At 44.4% G+C, this 27,827-nt stretch overlaps 1 protein-coding gene across 3 annotated transcripts in view; it reads right to left on the reverse strand.

Annotated features, from left to right (window-relative positions):
- The window catches only part of FRMPD3 (FERM and PDZ domain containing 3), a 160,847-nt gene extending 140,457 nt beyond the window's left edge, over window positions 1-20,390 (reverse strand). For all 3 annotated transcript variants that reach the window (XM_045817685.1, XM_045817684.1, XM_045817683.1), the window contains exon 1: window positions 20,253-20,390. In XM_045817685.1, the coding sequence (XP_045673641.1) occupies window positions 20,253-20,335 (83 nt within the window). In that variant the 5' untranslated portion in view covers window positions 20,336-20,390. The remainder of the gene's footprint in view (window positions 1-20,252) is intronic.
- Window positions 20,391-27,827: the final 7,437 nt, after the last annotated feature.

A 27,827-nucleotide genomic window follows, 5' to 3' on the forward strand; every position in this document is an offset into this window, starting at 1 on the left:
CCCTAGACTTTCTCAGTCAGGAAAGAGTCAGCACCTTGCAGATTTACTTACACACACATGAGCATATACAGAGCACATACATACAGTAGTTCCCCTTTATCCACAAGAGATATGTTCCAAAACAACCCAGTGGATGCCTCAAACCAAGGATAGTACCAAACTCTATATATACCATGTTTTTTCCTCAACATACATGCCTATGATAGAGTTTAATTTATAAATTAGGCACACTAAGAGATGAACAACAATAACTAATAATAAAATAAACAATTATAACAATACAATGCAATAAAAGTTCTTTGACCGTGATTTCTCAAAATATCTTATTATATAGTATATACAGTGTGAAAATGCTGGACAAAGGGATGATGCACATCCCAAGCAGGACGAAGCAAGATGGTGTGAGACTTCTTCATGCTATCCAGAACAATGTACAATTTAAAATTATCAACTGTTGTCTTGGCTGGTGTCGCTCAGTGGATTGAGCACTGGACTGCAATGCAAAGGCTCACTGGTTTGGTTCCCAGTCAGGGCACATGCCTGGGCTTCAGGCCAGGTCCCGAGTAGGGGGCATGCAGCAGGCAACCACACATTTATGTCTCTCTCCCTTTCTTTCTCCCTCCCTTCCCCTCTCTCTAAAAAATAAATAAACAAAATCTTAAAAAAGATAGTTCTGGCTGAGATGGAGGCATAGGTAGACATGCTTTGCTTCCTTGCACAGCCAAAAGAAGGATAACAACCAATAAATCAAACTTCATGGAACTCCGACAACTAAGGAGTTAAAGAAACATTCACCCAGACCAGCAGGAGGGGTAGAGATGGCAGACAAGCAGCTGAGCAGAGAGGACCACTCAGGCAAGGTACGGGGTGGCTGAATGGGAAACTAAAGACTCAAAACTAGCTGTAAAACACTGTGGGGGTTGCAATGGCAGGAATAACCCCCAGTCTCACAGGAGAGTTCATTGGAAAGTGGGACTAGAGAGGAGCAAGTGAGTGGCATTGTTCCTTCTCTGACCCCTCCTCCACAGACAGCTCCACAACACAGCAAAGAGGGTTGCCCCACCCTGGCAAATACCTACAGCTCCACCCCATTACAACATAACAGGTGCACTGACACAGAGAAATATGGCCCAAATGAAGAACAGATCAAAACTCCAGAAAGAGACCTAAGTGACAAGGAGATAGACAACCTATCTGATGCAGAGTTCAAAATACTGGTAATCAGGATGCTCACAGAACTGATTGAGTTCGGTTGCAAAATGAAAGAAGAAATGAAGGCTACCCAAAGTGAAATAAAGCATAATATACAGGGAACCAACAGTGAAGGGAAGGAAATCAGGACTCAATCAATGACTTTGAACAAAAGAAAGAAATAAACATCCAACTGGAACAGAATGAATAAACAAGAATTCAAAAAAAAATGAGGAGAGGCTTAGGAACCTATGGGACAACTTTAAGTACTCTAACATTCAAATCATAGGGATGCCAGAAGAAGAACAGAAGCAAGAAATTGAAAACTTACTTGAACAAATAGTGAAGGAAAAGTTCCTCAATCTGGTGAAGGACATAGACTTCCAGGAAGCCCAGGAAGATCAGAGAGTCCCAAAGAAATTGGACCCAAGGAGGAACACACCAAGGCACATCATAATTAAGTTACCCAAGATCAAAGATAAACAAAAAATCTTAAAAGCAGCAAAAGGAAAGGAGAGTTACCAACAAAGGAGTGCCCATAAGACTATCAGCTGATTTCTCAAAAGAAACCTTACAGGCAGGAAGGGGCTGGAAAGAAGTATTTGAGGTCACGAAAGGCAAGGACCTACATCCAAGATCACCCTATCCAGCAAAACTATCATTTAGAATGGAAGGGCAGATACAGGGATTACCAGATAAGGTCAAGTTAAAGGAGTTCATCATCACGAAGCCCTTATTATATGAAATGTTAAAGAGACTTATCTAAGAAATAGAAGATCAAATATTATAAACAATAAAAATGACAACAAACTCATAACTATCAACAACAGAACCTAAAAAACAAAACAAAAACTAAGAAACAACTAGAACAGGAACAAAACTAGAGAAATGGAGATCACATGGAGAGTTTTCAGTGGGTAGGGGGAGGGGAAGAATGTGGGGGAAGGGTACAGGAAATAAAAAGCATAATTGGTAGGCATAAAATAGATGGGGGGAGGTTCAGAATAATATAGGAAACTGAGAAGCCAAAGAAGTTATATGTACAACCCATGGAGCTGAACTAAGGGTGGAGGGAATGGTGGAGGGCAGGGGGGTGCAGGGCAGAGGAGGGATAAAGGGGAGAAAAAAATTGGAACAACTGTAATAGCATAATCAATAAAATATACTTAAAATAAAGTGAGTTAATTAAATACAAACCTAAAAGTTAAAAAATATGAATTGTTTATTTCTGGAGTTTTCCATTTAATATTTCTGGACTGTGGTTGACCAGAGATAAGTAAAAGTACAAAAAACAAAATTGTGGATAAGAAGGGATCACTGTTTATACACATATAGTCTGTGTACTTTCTCTTTCTTTCTCTCTCTCTTCCCTCTTCTTCCCTCCAGCCTGAGACGCTTTCAACAGATACCAGCTGGCCCTGGCTGGTATGGCTCAGTGTATTGAGCGCCCAACTGTGAATCAAAGGGTCACAGGTTCAATTCCCAGTCAGGGCACAGGCCTGGATTGCAAGCCAGGTCCCCAGTGTGGGACATGCAAGAGGCAAGCACACATTGATGTTTCTCTCCCACTCTTTCTCCTTCCCTTTCCTTCTCTGTAAAAATAAATAAAATATTTTAAAAAACAATTAAAAAAAAAACAGATAACAGCTGGACTCCTTCACTCTTATGTCCTTTTGGGAACCAGAGGGAACCCCCCTGCATTTCTGACCCTCAACTACTCTTAAGTTCTCTTGACAAAATGTAGGAGTTTTCTCTACCTCCAAAGATCTCTTTGGCATCTCCCCAAAGCCCAGCAATGGCTATATAAGTGCCCATTACTGCTCCGAGGGTACATAGGAAATACAGACTTGCCTCAGTTTCTGCAGAAGACATGTTCTTTTCTTTGTTTTTTCTCCCACCCCATGCTCTCATTCCTCCCTTTGGCAGCAGAAAACTCAAAAGCCTCCTCAGTCCCACTGAAGGGAAGAGGAAAGAAGAAGACCCATATGAAATGGATCAACTAGTAGAATGAGAAATTGAAACTGCACCAGAGGCCCATGGAGGGAATGGAGAGCAGCAGGCAGGGAATGAAAGGTCCCAGCTGAGAAGCCAATGACCAGGCCAGCAGGGTCTGGGCCCAGCCAAATCTGCTCTGCTTTGCTTATCATTAGGTCAGAGCTGGGAGCATGGCATCTACCAGAGCTGGCCAGTGGAAAAACTGGTAAGTGGAGGGATGCTGGTCTCCAGAATCCCCTGTCTTATTTTCCTCATTTTGAGGTCCCCTCTCCCAGATTCCCGATGCTTTCTCCCTGTCCCAAGAGTCTCATACTGCCTCACCACAACACAATTCACCTACCCTTATCTCATTTCTCCAGAACCTTGGATGCACTGAGTCATCTGTGCACCCAGGTTTCAATGGTGGGTCATGGCTGAAAGCTGAGTTCTCTAGAGTGGTTGTGTGGATGTCAATAGATTGTTTTTGAGGAGGAAAAGAGAAGGATGGTGAGCTATGATTAAATACATATTGGAAGCCTTAAACAATGTTAGCAGGTTTCTCTAATACAGGACTTCTCAGAGCCTTTAATATGCTAATGTGTATTATGAAAATCTAACAGGGGAATATAGCATTTCTGAAACTTATTTGGCCACAGATTCTTTTCTTTTTCTTTCTGTAGAACAGTTTACAGGACTAGTATTTTATTTGAGGCATTTCCTCTCTCATATAATATAGTTACATTTTCACAACAATCTTTAATAGCTACACCTAAAAGACTGGCTGTGATAGTGTGAAAGTAGGCACCCTTACAGTTAGTAGAGGCAGTGATGGTTAGACTGGACTAACCACCAGGCTATAAGGGATATATTTTTGAACATGGGACTCTGGAGGCATCGTTGTTTCATGTCACACATTGTAGGTGATTGTCACTTACCAGTCAGCTTGCTCCTACCTGATACAGTCCCTGGTGCCTTTAATATTTAGCCTTTTGTGTTGTGTCTGAGTGACTAGCATGCAGTGAATAGAGAAGAGCCTATCTTCCTAAGATGTTTCTGTTTTTTGTTTATTTTTAAGATTTTTATTTATTTTTTAGAGAGGGGAAGGGAAGGAGAAAGAGGAGAGAGAAATATCAACACATGGTTGACTCTTGCATGCCCCCTACAGGGTATCTGTCCCACAACCCAGGCATGTGCCCTAGATTGGGAATCGAACCTGCAACCTTTTGATTCACAGGCCAGCACTCAGTCACAGAGTCACACCAGCCACTCATGTTTAAGTGATGGTCCTTCCTGAAGCATTTGTGACATTGTTCTCTACTGATGCCACCAGAACCCCAAATTCTATCTCTAAAAGCACCTAAGCCTGCTTCTTCAAGAAGGGCTAGCTGTGTGTCCTAGTCCTCTCTGAGTGTGTGTGAAATAAGCATTTATTTACAGTGAACAGAATTTAGAAAATGGAGGTACTGGAGAAAACTTGAGGACTTTGTTCAGTCACATTGCTGTTCTACTAGCCATCTAAATGGTATGACTGACAAGTCTCCACAATGGGCTTCCATTAGCTCCCACTGAAAGAACTGAGATTCTCTTCAAGTGAAGTCACCTTTTGAAAAAGGTCACCAGGACTAGTCCTGTTGAGGGTTCGTTACCTAAGAACAAGATGTTTTCATCCAACCATTAAACTGAGAGTTCTCTAAAAGTGAGAACTGTACAATATCAAGCTGTTCATAAGAGCATTGTGTCTACTGTACTCTGTGCTGGTTAGAGCACCCCAGGAGGACTGTGTTCAGTTCTGGCCAGGAGCCCTAAGAGGCATCTTCACAAATCTGAGTGTTACCAAAGGAAAGTAACTAAGATGCTATAAGGTCAATAGACTAAGGCCTGTTCTAGGTCTTGGACCATTGTCGAAAGCTATGAACTCTGGAGGAAAACACATAGGAACACTTAGCCAATATTTTATATATAATTCCAGGAGGTTTATGGACCTGAGATTTAAGTAGCTCAGCTGTGAAATCATACCATGAAAGGAAACCACTGAGCAAATTTTGTAGATTTGACCAACGTAACATAAAATAGAACTCAAAAGACAGACTTGAGGAAACCAATGTGGTAACTATACTCAGATATAGTCATGTGCTGCATAATGATGTTTCAGCCAACAATGGACTGCATATACAACAGTGGTTCCATAAGATTAAAATGGAGCTGAAAAATTCCTACTGCCTAGTGATGTTGTAGTATTGACAGCATAGCACAACACATTACTCATGTGTTTGCAATAAGTCTGGTATAAACCAACTTACTGCACTGCTCTGAATGTGATATAAAAGTATTGCACATGCATTTATATACAGTGCATGATACTTGATAACAATAATAAACAACTACATTATTGGTTTATATTTACTATACTATATTTTTTATCATTTGAGTATACTCTTCCTACTTATAAAAAATGTTAGCTGTAAAACTGTATGCTGTGTGATGCTGGCAGCAGCCTCATACATCTCATGTTTACCCTGTCTCTTGATTGCATCATTTTCTCTGGTATTTGATTTAATCTCATGTTGTTCTGTGCAATAACATGCTGTTCAGCTTTGTAGCCTAGGAGCAATAGGCTATGCCATGTAGCCAAGGTGTATAGGAGGCTATACTATCTAGGTTTGTGTAACTGTACTATATGGTATTCATAGGATGACAAAATTGCCTAACAACACATTTCTCATCATTAAACCGCACATGACTTTATTTTAAAGTGGCTGCTAAAAGACAGAAGAAGGAAAGAAGTAACTAAAAGACTGCTTTCAGATCAATATAAAAAATGTTCTAATTAGACTTGTTCAACAATGGAATAGGCTAGCAAATGCCTCCTCTTAAGGAGGTGTCAAATGCCCTCATGATGAGAGTAAAAAACTTGAGGGGATAGGCTGAACTAGATGATCTTTAAGGACTGACCTTCCTTCCAATCTCACATCTCCTCCACCCATGTGTCTGTTTCTGTCACTAAGATCTTTCCTAATTTTGCCCTGGCTGGCATAGCTCAGTGGATTGAGCGCGGGCTGCGAACCAAAGCATCACAGGTTCGATTCCTAGTCAGAGCACATGCCTGGGTTGCAGGCCATAGCCCCCAACAACTGCACATTGATGTTTCTCTCTCTCTCTCTTCCTCCCTCCCTTCCCTCTCTAAAAATAAATAAATAAAATCTTGTAAAAAATATCTTCCCTAGTTTTATCACAGAGCAGAGTCACAATCTTATTGACAAACCCCAAATGCAAGAGCAGATGAGAGTTGGCCCCAAGTTCTGGAACCCCTGACCCCTCACTCCTCTACTGACACCTTAAGTCATGGATCTTACTAGCCCCTTTACAAGGGCTTTTAGGGTTTTCTTGGCACCAATTAATCTGATAAACTAATCTACACTAATGGGATCATGAATGCTAATGAATTAATGTGTTACCTTCCCAAGTGACATTTGCATTTTAACAAAGGTCTTCAGGAGATAATGCTTTAACTCAAAGGAGTGATTACTGTCGAAATTTCAGCTGTTTGGCAGTTTAGTAAAGGAGCTATTCTTGGAAAGGCAACCTTTTTCCATCCTTCACATCATACCACCTGCTAGAAGACAAAAAAACAAACAAACAAAAAAAACAAAAAACAAACAAACAAAAAAACCATATCCCTGCCTTTTAGGGGTTTGTAGTTTATAAACTTGGGGAATTACCATGGCTGACATTTATTGAGCCTCCACCAAAATGCAGGGCCCTATGCTAAGTGCTATATATAAATATTATCTTTGAATCCTTTATAACCCCTCTGATTAAGCATTTTGCACATAAAAGGTCTGGGCCTCAGAGAGGTTAAGTAACTTAGTACCATTTCACTGGCTCTAGATGTAAGAGGTAACATTTTCTTAGGTTTCTTTGAGAAAAAAAAAGATGTTGCCAACTAAACTACAATGCACCATGGATTAAGAAGCATTTCAATTTTAGAAATGTTAAAACTGTGTCTTTGAAATCATGAAAACCAGTAAATGGTAAGGGCAACTCCAGAGTATATACTTTGCCTAATGTTCACAGAACCCAAATGGGAACTAGCTGGGAAACACTTTCATATAATAATATAAGTGCATGTTTATATTGATATTTTAATACAAAATGATTACACAAGGATGGAGAAAGTTGCACACTGAGTCTGAAGTCAATGGAAGCATATGTTGATGGGGTTCAATCTCAGTGGTGGAGATAAACAGGGATAGTATTCAAGTTAGAGGGTCTGGGTTGTGCAAGGCCTGGGGCTGAGGTAGGGGGATGGTAGGTAGTAAATAACCTCCTGTTTGGCACCTTTACATTAGAAATGTTAGTTTTTGAGGGTATAGCACACTGGCTGGCTTGGCTCAAGTAAAGAGGTTAAATAGGAAATCCATGAGAGATACCTTAGTGAGATAAGAAAAGGAAGGCAAGTGAACTGGTAGATGATCTTCAAAGACCATAGATTTCAATTTTATATGATGACCAAAAAATGTCAATTAGTGATTCTTGCAAGAACTTGCCAACATATTAGGAAAAGCTCATTCTGGCCACCAGAATGAATAAAAACTCTCATTTCAAGGCCAGAGGCTTTCTGAGGAGGGGCGGGGGATACTAGCCCCACACAAGGGAGTTGTGTCATCAGAGGCAGCAGAACTCAGGGCATTATAAACCCTGAACTCTCAGCTCTCTCTTGATATAAAACCTCTCTTTTTCAGGTACATCTCTCACCTGCAAGAGGCAATAGCAGAGCTGTGGCTACCTAGGCATGCAACCCTTTCCCCTCAGCAATAGAAGGGGGTGGTACAGACTGAATGGTACACAATTCATTTCTCGTCCTTCCACTAATAAGTGTTTGTTGAGGCCCCTAAAGAACTCACTCCATCACTGAGGAGGAAGGTAAACAGAGGAAGTCAAGGCATCATGAGACAGTGTAATCAAATGTTAAATTGCGATGGAAAAACAGTCTGAATTACAAATTGGAAAAGGGAGGATTGTGGGTGACTTTTATTTTTAATCTATTTTTTTCTGTAGCCTCAAAGATTTTCAGTATGTGTAAGTATTACTTTCATAATCAGGGGAAATTATAATTAAAAAAGGAGGGCAGCCAATGAGAACTAGAATGACCAGGAAAAGCTGCATATCAGAGGCTGGATTTGATCTTGTTAGAGGACCTTACAGAAGGATTTTCAGAGGTAGAGGAAAGGTGGCCAATGTAGCCTAGGGGAATAGCTGGAAGATGAGTACACAGAGAGAGGAGCAAGCTCTGACTGGGATACAGCAGAGCAGGGAGAATAAGGCAATTAGTGGAGCTTGAGGGTCAGGAAGAAATAGCTCAGAGAGGCTCAGCTGTTATGGAAGGTAAGCCTCACATACTAGGGAGAAAAGTTTCTACTTGATATCCTAAGTAAAAGGGAGCTATTATAGGCTCTTGAGCAGGGAAGTGATATGATGAAAGATGTTTTAAGGAGAGCCCTTTGGCAGCAGTGTTGAAAGATAACTTGGCAGGGAGGAGGAGGCGGCATGTAGTCAGGAGGCTGCTACAGTAATCTGGGCATAAATTAATGAGGGTGTGGGCTATGATGGCAGCAGAGAAAATGGTCAAGAAAGCATGGACTTGTGAGGCACTTGTGACAGATGAATTGTCAAGACATGATGTTGACTGATGGCGGATAATTGACTGATTTCAAGGCTCAGTCTGTGGGGTATTGAAAGAGTGATGTCTCACTAATAGAGACAGATTCAAGAAAGGGCTTGGGACTATGGATCAGCAAGGAGTGTAAGGTTAGAGAGGAAATCTCGAGCTTGGTTTTAATTGTAGCAAATTTAAAGTGATGGTAAACTGACCTGACTGGTGTGGCTCAGTTGGTTGTGCGTTGTCCTGCAAATCAAAGGGTCGATTCCTGTCGGGACACATGCCTAGGTTGCAGGTTCGGTCCCTGGTCAGGGAGTATATGAGAGGCAACTGATACTGATCGGTGTTTCTCTGACATTGATGTTTCTCTCCTTCTCTTTCTCCCACCCTTCCCCATTCTCTAAAAAAAAAATAAAAAATAAAAAATCCTGATGTCTCCAGGCTTAAGTATGGTTATTGCCTCACTGAGGACACAGTACCTTTTAAAGTGATGATAAACTTCAAAGAGAAAATGTCCTTAAAGTAATAATGAAATGGAACTTGAGTTCAGGTTAAAGGCCAAACATTATCATTACCAGCAATCACCCAGAATTCCAAAAGAGGTCAAGCTGTATTTAGACTGAGTGTGGAAACCTCTAGAAAGGAAAGAAGAAAAAAAAGGAACAAAGCAGATCTAGCAGCCAATTCTGATTTGGACTTTGTAAGTGACAGACTCTAAACAGTGTAGCAACAGCAGGCTGGTGTATCTGTTTAAAAATCCCCCTTCTTTTTCTCCATCAGTGGGTGATTTCCGTACATATTAGAAAGATTACAGCTTGACTATAGATGACAAGATGAATACGGATGCTTTGTTAATCATATCTGCATTCTCTGTGATTTCACTGGTGGTGGCAATAGAAGCAGTGCAACACACAGCAACCTCGCCAGCCCTGTGAGTGAGTCCTGCAAGATCCAGACTTCTGGTCATCTTGATATAGGATCAGAAGCAAATGCCATCAAAAATTAATCTGTACTTCAGTTTACCACTGTGTCAACTGAAAAAGCGTCTGTAACTGACTTGCTTGGGTATGGGTTAGAAATGGGAAGCTAAAACAATTACTGAAGGGAAAAATATATAGATGAAAGATAAAACCTGGGAGAGAAAGTGAGCGTAGATTGCAGTAGGATTTCCAGAGATCTTGACTCTTACATGATTGACTCTTAAGACAGTTGTTACCACCATGCCTTCTTCTTTCTGCTTTCAATGGGCTTTTCCATATGAAGGGTCATAAATAGGACAACTACCCCAGTCATCCACTTGCAACTCCTCTTTCCAATTCCCTAATTCCATAGGCACCTTCTACTTGGGACACCTGGCCACTTCTCAGAGACCCTCTTTCCAACTACCACCCCTACCTCAAACCAGCAACCAGAAGACTGATTGAAAACCAGAACAGAAATTTTCAGCAAGTAAATGCTGGAGATCACCGGCCGACAGGCTATTATGCAGTGTGTATGTATTTGTTGGTGTGCACATGTTCATCCACTACTCTAGCCATCTGTTCTTATTTCCCCAGTAGGCTTGGATTACAGGAAAAGAGAGACCTGTTTGGGTGGTCCTATCCCCAGAGCTGAGCTCCCTTGGTGGTTAGGAATCCACAGCCTATGAAGACTTATGCTCCACTCATTCATCTTTATAGAATGCATCATTTTCTCCCACAAAAAGAACCAGTGAGAAGAAAGGAGCTAAAATCTCACATGTATCCCTTTAGCATGTGCAGTTTTTTATTTCCCTCCAACCCAGGGATAAGGCACTAGGCCCAGACCCCTGCCTGGGGTTGAAATTCAGGGGCCTGGGAAGGGTGGGGAAAGCTGGGAGGAGAAGCAAATTAGCATGGAGAGGCCTTACCCATCACCCTCCCACTGACCTGTGGACTTCTCACTTATTTCTATCATACCAACTGTAACAACAGGGCTCCAGCTGGCATTAAAGTGCTGTAGTAGCTCTTGCCATGCCCTGGCACAGATGTGACCTCCACTGGGACAATCCCAAGTGCTGAGAGGAGTTTTTAAACTGATTCTACCAGGGAAGTTGAAAGGTGTCTCCTTGCTCTTAGCAGGTCTCAGAATCTTGAAACACACAGTCCTTGCCTCTAGCCTCTGTGTTGAGAGGCTATACTCAGAACCCTAGCTCAGCTGTCATCTCAACTGGATACTGCAGCCAGATTCCCCATCATTCACTCTTTCAGGTCGTGGCATTGACTACATTGAAGTGCCCTGTGCAAACCCACTTTACTTGGAATAGTTCATTGATTAACCCATTTTCATCTTATTGCCATTGAATTTTGGCCACATGAAGGCCCTGAGTGCAAGGGGCAAAGAATGTGTAAGTATTGTAGCTAAGAAAGAAGGAGCAGGTGAGACAAAAACAGTTGAAGAGCACCTATGTTCCCTGACCTGATCAGTGTGGCTCAGTTTGCTGGGCTTTGTCACACAAAGGGAAAGGTCACCAGTTCTATTCCCAGTCAGGGTACATGCCTGGGTTGTAGGTTCGGTTCCTGGTTAGGGCGTGTACAAGAGGCAACAGATCAATGTTTCTCTCTCACATCAATGTTTCTTTCCTTCTCTGTCTCCCTTCCCCTATCTCTAAAAACAAATAAAAACTTAAAAATATTTTTTAAAAAAGAATATCTACTTGGTGGTTTATCAGTCAGATCAGTGTCTTAAGTGCCTTTTGGATCTGACCCTCTTCTCTAATTACCTCACTTGAATTGCTATAGTATTATATAAATTGGTCTCAATCCCTCCTTATTCCAATCAAGTCTGCTTCCTATCACATGGCTAACCATCTTAAAACACTTAACCTTAATTGTCCATCAGCCCTGCAGGATGGCCCCAAGTCCAAACCCCTCATCCTGACACCAAAAGCCCTTCAAATCAAAGTACTCCTTATCTAGCAAGTCATTTTTACCCACTGTGCCTCCATACCACCCTATCCCTTATTCAGACCTCATTCTCACTCTCACTTAATAATTCCATGACCATCTTCACTTCTGGCCATTTTATTAACTATGCCAACCCCCTTGGAAGCCTGCTTCTTTTCTAGTCAACAATCTCAATCTCACGCATTATTCAAAATCTAACTCAAGTTAAATGTCTTTTGGGAAGCCTTCTCCCTCCATTCTAGCCCATGCTGCTGGTACTCTCTGTGCCCTGAACCCCCAGAGTGCTTTCTGTTTAGAGTATATAATGTGGTATGTAATTGTTTCCCAACTTCTGTTATTCTTAGTTGCTTCATATGAATAAGTATTATTATTTGCTAAGTTATGAATTTCTAAAAAACAGACCTTTTGCTCTCCCCTTCTCACCATAACATTGGTATTGGGCTAGATCCACGAGTGCTCAATAGACTCCTGATCCTTTGCCTTAACTCCAAAGCTAAGAAAGAATGAGATGAATAAAGGTCCTCTGAGGGTCTTCTCTGTCTGTTTACTCCCCTTTCTTAAAAGGTGGTTAAGGAGCTGAAGCTGCCAAGAGAGACCTAGTCAGCCTATCAGCTGTTGGATCTTTAGTTTTCAATACACTTCTACCTCCTAAGGCTTCCCCAGAGATCAATATTGCTGCTTAAGTAATCAATCTGAGACACAATGGGCTACAGAGGCCAGTGTTTGATTAACTTGGAAAATAATGTGTTCTGGAAAAGACAGAGCATGGAGGGAGGAGCAGAAGAGAAAGCAGGAAGAAAGATGAACTGAGGGAAGGTAGAGGGAGAGAAGGTTTTATGAATGAGGATACATAGGATGGAGCTGTGAGTAGTTCTCACCTAATCTGATTCACCTAAAGCATGCTCTTATTGAGAGAGCTAACTAATCTTGTGGCTTTCTCAGAGCCTGGTGAATATACAGGGGCTACTGGACAATCTTTGAGCTTAGCAGAATCATTGTTGCCATGGTCCACCAAGGGCCTAAGAAGCTGCAGGCTCCATATTGGATGGAGAAGTGGGTGTGGGATGGAGACTTCAGGGGACCCTAAGGAAGGACTTGGGATCTTGAGCTATGCTCATCAGCAGGGTCTACAGAAATCCCAAGCTCTGGCATCCTTCAGTCTTCTACCCAAGACTGGTGACTCTGATATCCATGATGATATGGGATAATTGGCTCACCTGCAAGGGTGATACAAGCATTACTTTCTCTCCATCCATTGGTGTATATACTATCCCTCCTCTCAAGACTCTAGGGCAGGATATTTAATTATTGAACAGTTATTAAAAAAATAATGAGTTCTTTTTTGAAAATTTTCTGGAGGGCCCAAATTTCTATACCACTAATAACATTTTTTTTTTACTGGCCAAGATAGTGTTATCTGGAAAAACAGAGTAGGTATCTTATTACTTCTGCTTTCATTAAAAACCCATCCTTCAGCCCTAGCTGATGTGGCTCAGTAGATTGTGCATCGGCCTGTGAACCAAAGGGTCACCAGTTTGATTCCCAGTCAGGACACATGCCTGGGTTGTGGGCCAGGTCCCCAGTAGGGGGCATGTGAGAGGCAACCACACATTGATGTTTCTCTCTCTCTCCCTCCTTTCCCTTCTGTCTAAAATAAATAAATAAAATCTTAAATAAAAAAACATCCTTCACAGATGATGGTATTATTACTCTCCCCATCTTGCAGGCTCAAAGCCTCTAACTTGTCTTTGACTCTTCTTCCTTCCTCATCCCACTCATCCAACTGATATATAAATCAGGTTTCTTCTATCTCCAAAATCCCTCCATCCATCTCCTTTCTATCCCCATCCAGCCTCCTAGATGGTTTTCATACCTCCAGAATGGCCCCATTTTAATCAATTTTCCAACGGTGGGGAAAAAGAAAAAAACAACCTGAATCTAATCAAGACCAAAGCTAACTTTCATTTACAAGAGATACAAGAGATAATGGAACAAGCTAAATGACAAGGGAAGCAGAAAAACCAGAATGTGGGAAAGTGCACACAAGTAATCTGACTTTTCTAACAAATCAAAGAGAAAGTACTGTTGAAAGGACCTTAAGAGACATAATGGCCAAATGCATGGAGCTTTTTCGGATCTTGATTTTGGTAAGCCAACTGTACATCATGTTTTTTAAAAGATGTGTAGAGAAGTATCAGGGCTGAGATTGCATGACTGATGCTTAACATTTATTTTAAAATACTTCAGCAAAGAAAAAAAGAATAAATAAAGCAAATATGACAAAGCCCTTATAATTACTTACTGTGGATAATGGGTTACTATATGGCATTACTACATTATTTTCTCTGTTTTTGGAAAGATGTTCATAATTAAGAACAAAAACAAAAGTTATATGCTATACCCCAGTCTACCTTCCTGCTTTATCGTGCATTCCTATCTCCATTTCTCCATGACACAGCTGTCCTAAATCCTTGCTCAAGGGATTCCTGTCTGAACTTCATTCCTTCAGTTACTCATTAATAAACTTGTTTACTAAACAACTATTGATTAATAACCTCTAATATGTATTAAGCACTATAAATGCAAAGATGACAGAGATGAAATAAGGGGCCTCCTTCATGTTTATATCCTCCCCAGAAACTAGTACAGCACTTTGCACATAATAGGTACTCAATAAATATTTATTGAACTGCTATGCAGGGACAGAAGTGATAGAATCCTTCTCTAACATGAACCAATAAGTATTCAATCCAACCCAATAAATGCTTATTGAACATCTACTATGTGTAAGGCATTGTGTGCTATGGGAATAAAAGGGAGATGAAAAACACCATGACTTTTCCTTCGTTGAACTTATGTAGATAAGGCATACACATATGAGAAGCTGTATTTGCATGTAAAGAATTAATGACTGAGACCTGGCTGGTGTGGCTCAGCGGATTGAGTGCTGGCCTGTGAACCAAAGGGTCGCCAGTTCCATTCCCAGTATAGGGCATATGCCTGGGTTGCAGGCCAGGTCCCCAGTAGGGAGTGCATAAGAAGCAACCACACACTGATGTTTCTCTCCCTTTCTTCCTCCCTTCCTTCCCCTCTCTAAAAATAAATAAATAAAATCTTTAAAAAATTAATGATTCAAGTAATAATAATGGGGTGAATCAGCAATGTACTTGCCAAATGTACTTTGGAGAAAATAAGTGCAGGAGGAGTTCAGAGGATGGAGAGATATCATTTCAGTCTAGAATTATCAGAGAAGCCTTAACAGAAGAGGTGAATTTAAATGTAGAGTTGAAGAACAGACATAGTGTTACCAGATGGAGGAGGAGCTTAGCAAGAGAAGACAGGGCATTCCTAGTGAGTGGAATGCCATGGACAGATGCAACAAATGTGCAAAAGACATGTTTAGGACACCCTGAGGAAAGAAATTTGGCTGGCATAGAGGGTCCATGTAGGGCTGTGTTTCTCAAGTATATCAAGTACATCAGCATTACTTAGGGAACTTTATAAAATGCATGTTCCTTGACTCCAGCTCTCAGACCTACAGAATCAGCTCAGGTGGTGGGACCCATGAATCTACATGTAACAAGTTCCCTCAAGTGGTTTTGAGACACATTAAAATTTGAGAATCCATTATGTGGACAAAGAGTAGGAAATGAAGTTGGAAGAATACATAGTGTTAAGCTCACTAAAGGAAAGCCTCGAATGCTCAGGTTAAGGAGGCTAAAATTTATTCCATAGGTAATTAGATATCACCCCTCAAATATGTTCATCAGAAGTGGCATGAATAAAGGATATTTAGGAGTATTAATCTTGCAGGTGTGTATATTGTGGACTGTAAAGAAGGAAACTAGTATAGTGTAGACATGAAGTGGTAGCAGGGGGTGGGGTGGGCCAGGAGAGAGTCCGAGATGGTTCTGAGGTTTCTAGTCTGGGAGACTAGAAGGCTTGCATAAAAGGTCAGATGAGCAAGTCATCTTCAAGAGATAATGAGATGAATTTGTGAATGCTGAGTCTGACATGATGGCAAACTGCTCAAGGGGAAATGTTCAGCAAGTAGCTGGAAATATAGGACTGAAATATAGGAGTGGGGTTAACTTTGGGCTGAGGAAGTGGGAATGGCCAGTAGAGGAGTATGAGGGGGAAGCCAAGGCTTTATGTCCTTGTCAACAGAGGAAGTGAAAAGCAAGAGGAGTCAGATAACACCCAGATTTGAGGGATAGGAAGTAGAACTAACAAAACGGAGCAAAAAGGAGAGGTCACTAGGGTGTAAGGGGACCCAGACAGTACAACCAGGCAGAGAGTTTTTCAACAAGCTAGGGATGGCTAGCAGTGTGGCTAATGCCAAAGTGAAGCTGAGGCTCTAAAAGGACATGCTATGGCATGCATACAAAGGAACCTGCTCATGTATATCAACACAAACAGGCACACTGGCTCCTACATAAAACAGGCCGAATCTCTCTCACTCACTCTCTCCTCCTCCTGCACCCATACACATAGACACACACAGATCACTGATTTCCCAACTCATTTTCTGATTGCCCAGGGGAGTAGGCACTAGTGTGCCAAAGGGCTGTTCACATTCCACTGAAGGATGGTGCCCTCAGAAAAAGAGATACTGCCTGTTGTGGGTAAGAAATCATACAAAATCCCAAGATCCCTGCCCTCTCCTTACCAGCTCGGCTGAGTAGGGACTGGAAAGAAGGGAAGATGGTGTGCTTCTCTCTGCTTGCTCCCTTCCCTCCTCCTGGCCCCTAGCCCTCAGATTTCTCAGCAGAGCTGCAAGATCCAGCCCATTTTGAGAGTCTTTTGTTTTGGCTGCTGCTCATGCAAAATAATGTTTTTCTTTTTGAATTTATGGTAAGAAGGAAAACAAGTGTTTGAGAGAAGAGCCAGAACAGAGTTTTCTGCTGGAATGCTAATAGCTTTAAGGCTAGCCCATAGCTGAAGCTAACTTAAGTATGCCTTGCTCCCAGGGATCTGTCCCAACTAAGGGTCTTCATGCAGAATAGATGGGGATTTTCCAGCCCTAGGAGTATTTGCTAGGAATGAGTGTTTGCTCATGTCTCTGTGAAGGCATAAGCCCTAAAAGTCAAAATTGTCTTCATAAGCATCACTTCCTACAATTTGCTCTAAATGTGTATGTATATGTGTGTATGTGTGTGTTTAGGTACTCTGTGTAATTTGTATGTGGATGTGTGCAATTTGTGTCTGTGTGCCTTTATGGTTTCAACTAGCCTAGAGGCTCCAAAGAATAGGATCCTTCTTCTATTGCCTTGGTGCTGCCCTCTCAGAGTGCTTGTCTTGTGCTGGCTCATAGAGCCCAATCATTTGTGCAGAGCAGGGGTGGGTGGGTATAGAGCACTTCTATTGTTTTGTATCTATCCATGCTTCCTCCAAGGGCTGAAGTATGGACTACTGTAGTCAGGCAGTGCCAGACCAATGTCTCTCTTCTACCTATACCATGCTGAATCCCCCTTATACTTAACCCCATACCCAAGGATTGTAGCTGCCTTACCCCCACCCTACTCCTTTGCCTTGTCCAGCTTGCCATTGTTATCTGCAATCCCAGGGCTCTCCTGATGCACTTTTTTAACTATTTCTCCCAAAGGACCCAGTTAGTGGCAAGATCCCCAAACCAGGCCACACAGCTCACTTCCCAAGACCCTGGGACGGCACCACTCACTGGAGGGAGAGGTCCCTAGCTCATTTGAAATGGGGCCTGCAGCCTCCTGGGAGTCCCTAGCCCCTTCATTCAGAAAGGCAGAAGCTCCGTTTCATAGTCCAAAACCACAATACCAACAGCATCACTAGCTTGTGTTTATGGGGGCACTTGCTGGCTTCAGGACCTAGTCCCACCAGTCTAGTTATGGAAGATGTGCCAGGAGCTCGAAGCTCCCACCACCCTATCCTGGCCAGCCCTCTCTTTCTGGGTGCCATTAGCCCACACCTGCAAGGCAATTGTAGTGGGTGGCTGTGCGAGAGAAGGGTCTCTCAAAACATAACAAAAGTGTTTTTCTCCTGCTTGGATCATATCCCTTCCCTTCTCAGAATCTTACAGTGATTCCCAACTGCCTCACTCAATTTAAATCTTTCTGTGGGCCTCAAATCCCTCCATAGTTACATCCCACCTTCCTACATCCTCACTCCTACACACATCATGCCTAACTCAGGGCACACATAGCCAGTAGACAATGCCACAAAGGTTCCTGCCAGGGTGGGGCTACAGGTGCTGGAAAGTCCCATCAACAGAGCCATTCCTTCACCTTTAAAAATGCAAATATTACCTGAGAGGTGAAGGCAGTAGACAATTAATTGGCTATTAACATTTTGGCCCAGCAGGAATTCTGTCATCAGAAGTAACAGAGTAGGGAGGGCAGCCCTCCCTAAATGGTCTAAGGAGGTGGTAGAGGGGACCCAGAGGCGCCTGGAGCAACCTATGGAGGGATGCAGGGAAGGGGCTTTGACAAGTTACAGTGACAAGTTAAGCCATCTCCATCAAGACTTTACCAAGGGCTACAGTCTGACTCCGGGTTTCTACTTAAAATCAGTCAAGCCCACTAGATCCCCTTCCTGAAAATCCTACTTCCCCCTCCACATGCACATTAGGTATTTTTCACCTCAGGGGTACCTTCATGCCAAACAGTTGAGGCTGAATTATTTCTCTACACATTACCAAAAAAAAAAAAAAAAAAAAAACAGCCACAAAATTGGGTAAAAGTCAGTGTGTCCACTAGTGCATGACCAAGTCTTGTTGAGGTCTCCCGGGTAGAGTTGAGAGCCTTTTGCTCAGTGAAAATAGCAAAGGCTTCCTGGGAAGCCTCTCAGCTCCCAGGAAGAGGGAACTGGATTCCCTGGCATCTCTGGCAGTGAGCCTGACAAGCAGAGAAGGGGAGGGGTGAAGGCTCAGGTGTCTAAATTGCCACACCACCCGGGCCCTCCAGGCCAAAATGTGCGTCTTTTATCCCAGGCTTCCAGCGAGGAAAACTCAATCAAAGCTTCTCTGAGTCAGCAGTGTCCCCCACCCTCCGTCCAGAGAAGTGCGCCCCCAAGGGAGCCTTGGTCTTACAGCAATTTTTCCAATGGACAGGAGTCCAGAGACTGCCCCGCCTTCTGCAAGAGCTGCAGGATACTGAGACCATCCCCAGGGCTCTGCAGCCCAACAAGGATGCCAAAGGGAGGGGGCATGTCTGGCAGAATTCAGCGTACACAATGATCAAGAACGTTTTGGTAGCAGCTGCAAGGGTGTGGTTGCCAACCTGCTTCTGGAGGAAGATGTCAAGCACTTGCCCCTCCTGTGGTTTCAGTGTGTGTGGGGGGGGGAGGGTAACGGGGGAGGCCTAGAAACTGGGGTGTGAAGAGGAACGACTACAAGAGTTGGGGATGCTTTTTTGCCAAAATGGAGTTCCTAAGGTCCCTGGTGGAGGTGTCCCCTGTAGCTTAGGTTGTGGCTGTGGGTTTGCGTGGCGGGGCAGCAGGTTCTGCAGTAATATGCAATTGCCATGTAGTTCTCAGGGACATTCTGAGAAAACACACACACTTATATACACACTCTCTAAGCTCCAAAGCACCAGGCTGGGGAGTAGGAGAGAGAGAGAGAGAGAGAGAGAGAGAGAGAGAGAGAGAGAGAGAGAGTGTGTGTGTGTGTGTGTGTGCATATTTTAGCTACGCTGGGGAAGGGGTGAGTGTAGCTGTATGTGTTTGGGCGACTGCTTTATTAGTATCTTAGAGGAAGGGGGCAGGCGTATCTGTATGTATGTGTGTGTGTCTGTGTTTCGTATCTGGATGGAGGTGACTGTGTAGCTCAACGCCGGGTATATGGTGTGGCTGTGTGCGTGTATATGCGTTCGTGTCCTCCGCGTGTGAACATGGCCCCAGGAAACACGCCATGCTTTAGACAGCTGTTTTTGGCAGCCCTGGTACTAGGCGTCTCCGGGCACCCTGGCTGACTGGCCACCTCCAATCAGTCAGGCCCCGCGTCTCCTCAGCTCTCCCAACTGTGCCCACGGCCCCTACGCGCACACAAAGGCTCCATAATAAACGCGCTGCACTCCCGGCACTCGCCTTATCCTGCAACCCCAGCGGCCAAGGCTAGCCCGCCAAGCCCGAGACTTTCTGGGGCGCCGGCATGCACCCTGCCAATGCTTTCCCCTGCCCAAACTACCGGCTGCCCGACGCTAGGCACCCCCTGCCTTCGCCCCAGTTCCCGGGGGCGCCTAGGCTCCGGTCGCCCCCGAATCGGCTGGGGCGGCACGCGTCAGCGGAGACCCACCCCTGGCGGAGCTGAGACTGCGGGCGCGCCCCCTCCCCAAAGAGAACCTGCTTCTTACCTTCCTCCTACACCTCCCCTTCCTCCTACACCTCCCCTTCCTCCTCCTCCTCCTCTTCGGCGGCGCGGCGGCGGCGGCGGCAGGACTAGGGCGCCGGGGTCCCTGAGCTCAGCTCGGGAGTGTAGCTCAGTGGCGCCGGGCAGCGAGGTGGGCAGAGGTTGGCCCGGCGGCAGTAGCTACCCTGAGAAGCGGGGAGCTGGCGCAGGCGGCAGACTGCAGGCAGGCGGGAAGTGGCTCGCGCGTTGTCCTCCGGCGGGCTCCATGGCAGCGCCGCGGGCGGCACCATCGCCGCGGCTCGCTCGTGCTCTCTCGCTCCTGAAGTGCGGCAGGCGGCGAGGTGACGGAAGGCGGAGAGGCTGCCGGACGGCGGAGGAGGGGAGGGGAGAAGGGGCGGAGAGAGGGGGGAAGGGGAGGGGGAGTGCAGAATGAGGGGCCGATCTGGGGCCTCCCGAACCTCCAGTGCTACTGTCGGTTTCCCCGAGTAGGAACGCGACTTAAAGGCACAGCTCCCGGCTAGGGTAACAGCTAAAAATAAGCACACATTTAACAATTGGGGAAAAAATTTCCCAATACACAACCCAGCCGCCCAGCCCAGCACTGCCTCACTTCTTGAACCTGACCGTTCCGGATGGGCTCCTTCGGGAACTGCCAGCAGCTAGGGGGGCAAACCAATTTCCAAAGTGAACTAGGGAAGGGCGGGGTCAGTGAATTGCGGAGAAGTGGCAATCACCTACGCTAGCCTAGGGACTCCATCCCCTGACCTTGCCTCCCTGGGCTCCCGTTGGTTCCTGTGTTGGCCTTCTGCTGGGGTTGCCCACCCTGCTGCTCCTCTTCTGGTCACCACCGCCAATATCCACACGCACCTTGAGTTTTGGCTTGGACTCAGGCTCCAGCTCACAGCGCTTCTCGCCAGCCCTGGAGTGCGGGCTGTTTTGAGCCCAGGCCCAGGCAGGGAGCGAGCCAACCTCAAGAAAGGAACATCCGCCAGCTGGCGGAGATTCGCTTAGAGCATGCACTTGGTTTGGTGGGAAGGGAAGGAGGTTAAAATGTGTGTTTGTGTGTGTGTGTTTGTGTGTGTATGTTTTCACCAGCAGGAGGGAGGGCGCGCGCGCGCGCACACACACACACACACACACACACACACACACGCACACCCCAAAAGAGAGTAGCTAAGCACACAGCACAGTGTCTAATGAATGATCGCAGGACATTTTTTTTGGAGACATGCCTTGAATACTAAACATGTGGCAGCCTAAATTCAAGAAAGGCTCTTCGTGTCCCAGCTGGCTCAAGACCCCTTTGGAGGAGTTTAGGGACCAAGAAAAAAGGCCTTTCTCCTTCTCTCCAAAGGGCAGCCTCAGTGGGGACCCAGAGAAACTGGGAAGCTGAACAATGGCTCTGGGAGGGAAAAGTTGGGGCCAGGAAAGAAAAAAGCAGAAGGAAGGGGCGGAATCGAAGAGACAAAATGCATGTGTCAGAGGAGCCTCAGAGAGATAGCTAACATTGGTACATTTGGCTTCAGCAGTTCCAAGGTAAAGATGAGCCCTCATCATTTTCCCTGTGTGCCTGGACTCAGGAAGGGAAGTTGTTGGAGAAAAGTGACTTATCTGGAATCTTTTCCTAACCTCCAGTTCTATTTAAACATTTGGGTAGAGGAGGCCAGAGGGCTACTGAAGGGCAATTTTGGACAAGAGGATGGGCTTGTATACTGCATGGAATTTCCAGGATACAGAGCTCTGGGTTCAGGGCTCTTTGGCTCCCCACAGTTGGGATCAGCACTAGAGCAGTTGACTAGTGTATTTAGCCCTCTGTCCATTTGTCACACTCTTTTCTTCTTTCCTGGTATTACCTAATATGAAGAAAAGGATCAAAATTCTCTGCACCTGGATGGGAGAGTCTAGGTGGGAAAACAAGGGGATGGAATAGTTTAAAGTGAATGGTGAATGAAAATAAAGACATGCAGGAAGACAAACAGAGCATTTTTGGCAAATGCCTAAGCAGACCTGAACATAAGAAGATGCTCTGAGGAGCAAAACACACACACACACACACACACACACACACACACACACACACACACACACGGACATACATGGAATCACACATGGGGCTGCAGACACCCTGAGCTAGTACAAAGAAGGAGAGGGAGGGGGAGGAGAAGAAGGAAAAGAAAAAGGAAGAGGAGAAAGAAGAAGAGGAAGAAAATTCTAGCCAGGGAAGTGACTTACACTTGATTCCTAAACCTTCCAAAAGACAGAGGTAAAGAGAAGCAGAGAAGAGTCAGACTCTTGTCTCCAGGGATTAGAGAGGGAGCTGTGAACGAGCTATCCAGTGTGAATAATGCTATTTGCAGCCAGATAGTCCCTGGCTGGTTTCCCTGGGGGTGGTATCTCTGGTGGGAAGATCCCCTCCAGGGTCCCCTGACCCTTATCCATTTTGTTCCTTATTAATATTAATAACAAAGTACCAACAACATAGTTTGTGTAAGTTCTTACAATAAAACTCAATGGGTTAATAACTAAAACAGATGCATTTTATGAATCTGATTAGCCATCTTCTGCTGCTTGCATGGCTAACTAGAAGTATATGCCCAGATTCCAGTCAATCTGCTGTGCGGTAAACAAAAGTAAAGAAGGGGTAGTGTTACAGGGTGCAGCCAAGAGGGGGGACCCCAAATGGGCATTTGAAATGGGGTCCAGAACTTAAGGTGTCCAGGAGATTTTAAGATGTCTCCATCCCCCAACCCAGGGTGTGGGTTGGGGGGAAGGGACAAATGGAGCAGGGCCATTGAGAGCTGTTTTGCATAGCAACAGCCTTGCAGCTACCCTCTGGCATGGTCATTTAACATATCTATAGCCTTTGGCTGGTTGTATGGATATGTTAAATAGCTGTGATCATCTCTGAGCCAGGGGAATGGAAGTAACTTCCCCACCAACACGTGACTGGGGACAGATCCCCCAAGCTACAGCGCCTGCGTGGGAGCTCGGAGAAGATTGGCTCCAGGATATGGGGCCACGCCTGCCCAGACTCAAGATGGCAGCCCAGTAAAGCTGGAGGGATATGAATTCTGGCAAGTGAAGCCGAGTGTGGGAGGAGTCGGAAATGAGGCTGCAGAGGAAGATTGGCCGCGGGGATTTAAAACCCAGACTTAGCGGCCATTGAAAAAGAGAACCACGTGGCTTTGGCAGAGTGGGGACTCTCCCCTTCCCACAGCCCTGAGAAAGAGAACCACGCGGCTTTGGCAGAGTGGGGACTCTCCCCTTCCCGCAGCCCTGAGAGAGAGAACCACGCGGCTTTGACGGAGTGGAGACTCCTGCATCCCAGAGAGAACCGTGCTGCTTTAGGAGAGAGAACTATGCGTCTTTAACAGAGTGGAGAACCATGTGCAGCCCTGAGAAGGAGAGCCATGCACAGCGCTGAGGAGGTGAACCATGTGCAGCCTTGAGAGGGAGAACCATGCGGCTTTAGCAGAATAGGGAGGACCTCAGCCACTGAGGGAGAACCGTGCTGCTTTAGGAGAGCGAGCCACGCAGCTTTAGCAGAGTGGAGACTCCCGCATCCCAGAGAGAGAGAACCACGCGGCTTTGACGGAGTGGAGACTCCCGCAGCCCTAGGAGAGAGAACCACGCAGCTTTAGCAGAGTGGGGACTCTCCCCTTCCCGCAGCCCTGAGAGGAGAGAACCATGCGTCTTTAGCAGAGTGGAGACTCCCGCATCCCAGAGAGGGAGAACCACGCGGCCTTGACAGAGTGGAGACTCCCGTGGCCCTGGGAGGACCACGTGCCTGTGCCAGAGTGGGGACCCCCACAGCTTTAGAAGGGGGAACCACCACCTGGTTTTAGCAGAGATCCTGGCAACTCAGCGGAGGGTGCCGGGAACCCAGGGAGGTCTCCCAGTCGAGATGGAGGACTAACTAAGAACCAGAGGACCATCTGAGCCATGGACTTCGTTTTCCTTCCCTGAGATACGGTACTCTGGACTGGGCAAAGGGGGAAGGAAGGAAGGACTGTGTCTGTTTGTGGGTGTTTTAAGGGACTTTAGGATTTTTGATGAAGACATTAGGTCACTACTTGAAGTGTGTATAGCATTAAATAAACATTTCCTTTCCTTTTCACGAATCTCTGGCATTGAGAGATGTCTTTCCTCTGGCGGCGGACATAACGGACCCGGGGCCTTCTTTCAATAATAGTATATTGTCCCAGGCCCCCCTTGGTCTGTTCTGTAACAGTAGTGAAGAGGGGAGAGTATTGGGAAGGACTGTGTCACTGGACAAATGCACGTGTGAGGGCTCCTGGGTAACCAGTGAGATACTGTCTAGTTTAGCATAGTGATTAAGTGCATAGCTTTTGGAATCTGCTTCTTGTTTGAGGTGTGGCCTAAGGAAGGTCACTTAACCTTTCTGAGCCTTAACTGTGGGATGATAATTATGGCAGAACCTACCTTCTAGAGTTATTGGAAGCATTAAATGAGATAATAGATGTAAAATCTCCCAGTAAATCAAAGGAAGCTGTCATTAATTTTCAAGACAAATCTGCCTTTTAGTCAACTATTGAAATGCTTCTGGTTTTGTTCTTATTCTGCTCAATTTGAATCTGAAGTGACAGACTGTTTGCATTGTTTCATTCTCTTGGTCAAAGTGAGTTATCAAGGTTGCACGCACATGCTGATTTCATTTACAAGGGGAGAACTCACCCCATCATTAGAGAAGCACAAAAGTAGCATTTTTTTGTTTTTGTTTTTTTGTCTAACAAGGTGCTCACTCCCTATGCTCAACAGATTTGAGGGAGGAGGAAGAGCAGGAGGCAAGGTACAGAGCAGGTTCTTCAACACTCTTAATGCTGTGCCAAAATGCAGCAAAATTAACAGCTGTGTGTAAAACTGGGACCCTGATCCCATTGCACTGAAATTTAGTGAGGAAGATCCCCTCCGGGTAAGAGTTCAGTCTCTTCAAATCTCATGACAATTGGACTACAAATGACAATCTTCCAGCCAGAAGTCTATTTCCTATTGAAATCAATACATTGAGACAAAGCTAATAAGTGGCACTATTTTTCTCCTCTAATACTGAGAGTGGAGAGAAGCAGCCCGGCCTCATGGTACCCTGGACTGTAATCATCACTTAACTATTCACCACTAACTGAGAATCCAGGGATAAGTGGCCAGAGAGTAACTTGGCCTCTAGTAATAATAGTTATACTGACTACCATTAATTGACCCATCACTCATTGCTAGCTAGGTGCTCTATAGACACTCCTATGAAAAGGAGACACAATTAGTTCCACTATCCTGGTAGGACCTCCAGCCAGCCCTGAGAGCTTTACATGCATTAGCTCATCTCATGATCACCACAACCCTCTTACATAGGGAACATCATCATCCTTACTTTATAGAGGAGCAAGCCAAGACTAACATTGCAGTAGGTAGTGGAAGCTGTATTATAACTATGTAATGACAATTAATAGTAATAATAACAATGATTGGTAACTTTAACAGAGCACTTACCACAGCCCAGACACTGTGCCAGCACTTAGCATGCATTATCATATTTAATCTTCACAATAAACTGGAGATGGTAGGTACTGTTATTATTATTTTAAAATAAAATAAAGGTTCAGAGGAAAATGAAGGCTTAAGTCATCTCTATAAGGTAGCTTAGCTAGTAGGGTCTAGTTCTGGATTTGAACCCATGCCAATTTGACTACAACAGTTATAGTGTATCCAAAAAGGCTGTGCTGGGATTATACAGTGGAGATAGGCTGCTAGCTCCTTCCAGAGACAATACTAAACTGCCTGCCTCTGCTGTGGCAACCCAGCCACCCATTAGCACCTAGAAAAAGGTGAATAAGTGAAGAGCAGGGTGTCATCTATGGCTTTTGTATGAAGTGCATCTGCCTAAGTCGGCAGGAGGACCCCCTGGGATGACAGAAGGAGAGATGGCATAATCATAAAGGTTAAGAAGGAAAGCCACTTATTTTTTTAGCCCCCAGCCCTTTATTCTTTATTTTGCCTTTCCTGCAAGGCACCCACCCATCCTAAAGCATCTGGAGCCAAACAGGGTCATTGTGTTTGAGACAGAGTGGGTGGAGAAAAAGGGAGAGATACACTCCTGAACTACTGGGGAAATTGGGAGCTACCAGGAAACCTGAGTGACAGAGAGAACACCAGAGAAAAAATGAGGGAAAAAGCAATTTCGAAAGATTTGTCACTAATAGGAAGGGGGAAAAAAGATTGGGCAATTATGCTGAGGGCATTTTATTTTGTTTGTTTCTTTATTATTTATTTATTTAATTGTTGTTTAAGTACAGTTGTCTCCATCTTCCCCCCACCACTCCCTCCCACCCTAGCTGTCTCTACCCCATACCCTCCTACACCCTTTGTCTTTCTCTATCTGTCCTTTATACATGTTCCTTGATGACCCTTCGCTCTTTTCCTGCCTCTTATCTCCGCTGACCTCCTCTCTGGTTACTGTCAGTTTGTACTTTATTTCAAAGTCTCTGTTTATATTTTGCTTGCTTGTTTGCTTTATTGATTAGGTTCCACTTATAGGTGAGATCATATGGTATTTGTCTTGCATCACCTGAATTACTTCACTTAGCATAATGCTCTCCAGTTCCATCCATGCTGTCACAAAGGGAAGGAGCTTCTTCTTTCTTTCTATTGTGTAGTATTCCATTGTGTAAACGTACCACAGTTTTTGAACCACTAATTTACTGATGGGCACTTAGGCTGTTTCCAGCACTTGGCTATTGTAAATTGAGCTGCTATGAACATTGGGGTGCATAGGTTCTTTTGAATTGGTGTTTCAGGATTCTTAGGGTATAATCACAGCAGTGGAAATGCTGGAACTAAAAGATAGTTCCAGTTTTAGTTTTCTGAGGAAATTCCATACTGATTTCCACAGTGGCTGGAACAGCCTGCTTTCCCAAAACAGTGTACTAGGGTTCCATTTTCTCCACAACCTTGCCAGCACTTGTTGTTTGTTGATTTGTTTATGTTGGCCATTCTGATGGGTATGAAGTGGTATCTCACTGTGGTTTTAATTTGCATCTCTTTGAAGGCTAGTGATGCTGAGCATCCTATCATATATCTATGGGCCCTCTGTATGTCCTCCTTGGAGAAGTGTCTGTTCACATCATTTGCCCATTTTATAACTGGGTTGTTTGTCAACCTGGAGTGGAGTCATGTGAATTCTTTATATATTTTGGACATCAAACCTTGACAAAGGTATCATTGGCAAATATGTTTTCCCATACTGTTGGTTCCCTTTTCATTTTGCTGATGTTTTCTTTAGCTGTGCAGAAGCTTTATCTTTTTATAAAGTCCTATTTGTTTATTCTTTCCTTTATGTCCCTTACTCTAGGGGACATATCTGTGAAAATATTGTTGTGTGAATATCTGAGATTCTCTTGCTTATGTTCTCCTTTAGGACTTTTATGATGTCACAACTTATATTTAAGTCTTTTATCCATCTTGAGTTTATTTTTGTGTGTGGTGTAATTTGGTAGTCGAGTTTCATTTTTTTATGTGTCACTGCCCAGATCTCCCAACACCATTCATTTGTTGAAGAGGCTATTTTTACTCCATTTTATGCTTCTGTCCCCCTTGTCAAATATTAATTGACCATAGAGACATGGGTTTATTTCTGGGCTCTCTATTCTGTTCCATTGATCTATGTGTCTGTTCTTATGCTAGTACCAGGCTGTTTTGATTATGGTGGCCTTGAAATATAGTTTGATGTTAGGCATTGTGATCCTTC

Source organism: Phyllostomus hastatus, unplaced genomic scaffold, assembly GCF_019186645.2.
Source record: "Phyllostomus hastatus isolate PE091 unplaced genomic scaffold, TTU_PhHast_1.1 phas_scaffold_28, whole genome shotgun sequence".
Classification (NCBI taxonomy): Eukaryota; Metazoa; Chordata; class Mammalia; order Chiroptera; family Phyllostomidae; genus Phyllostomus; species Phyllostomus hastatus.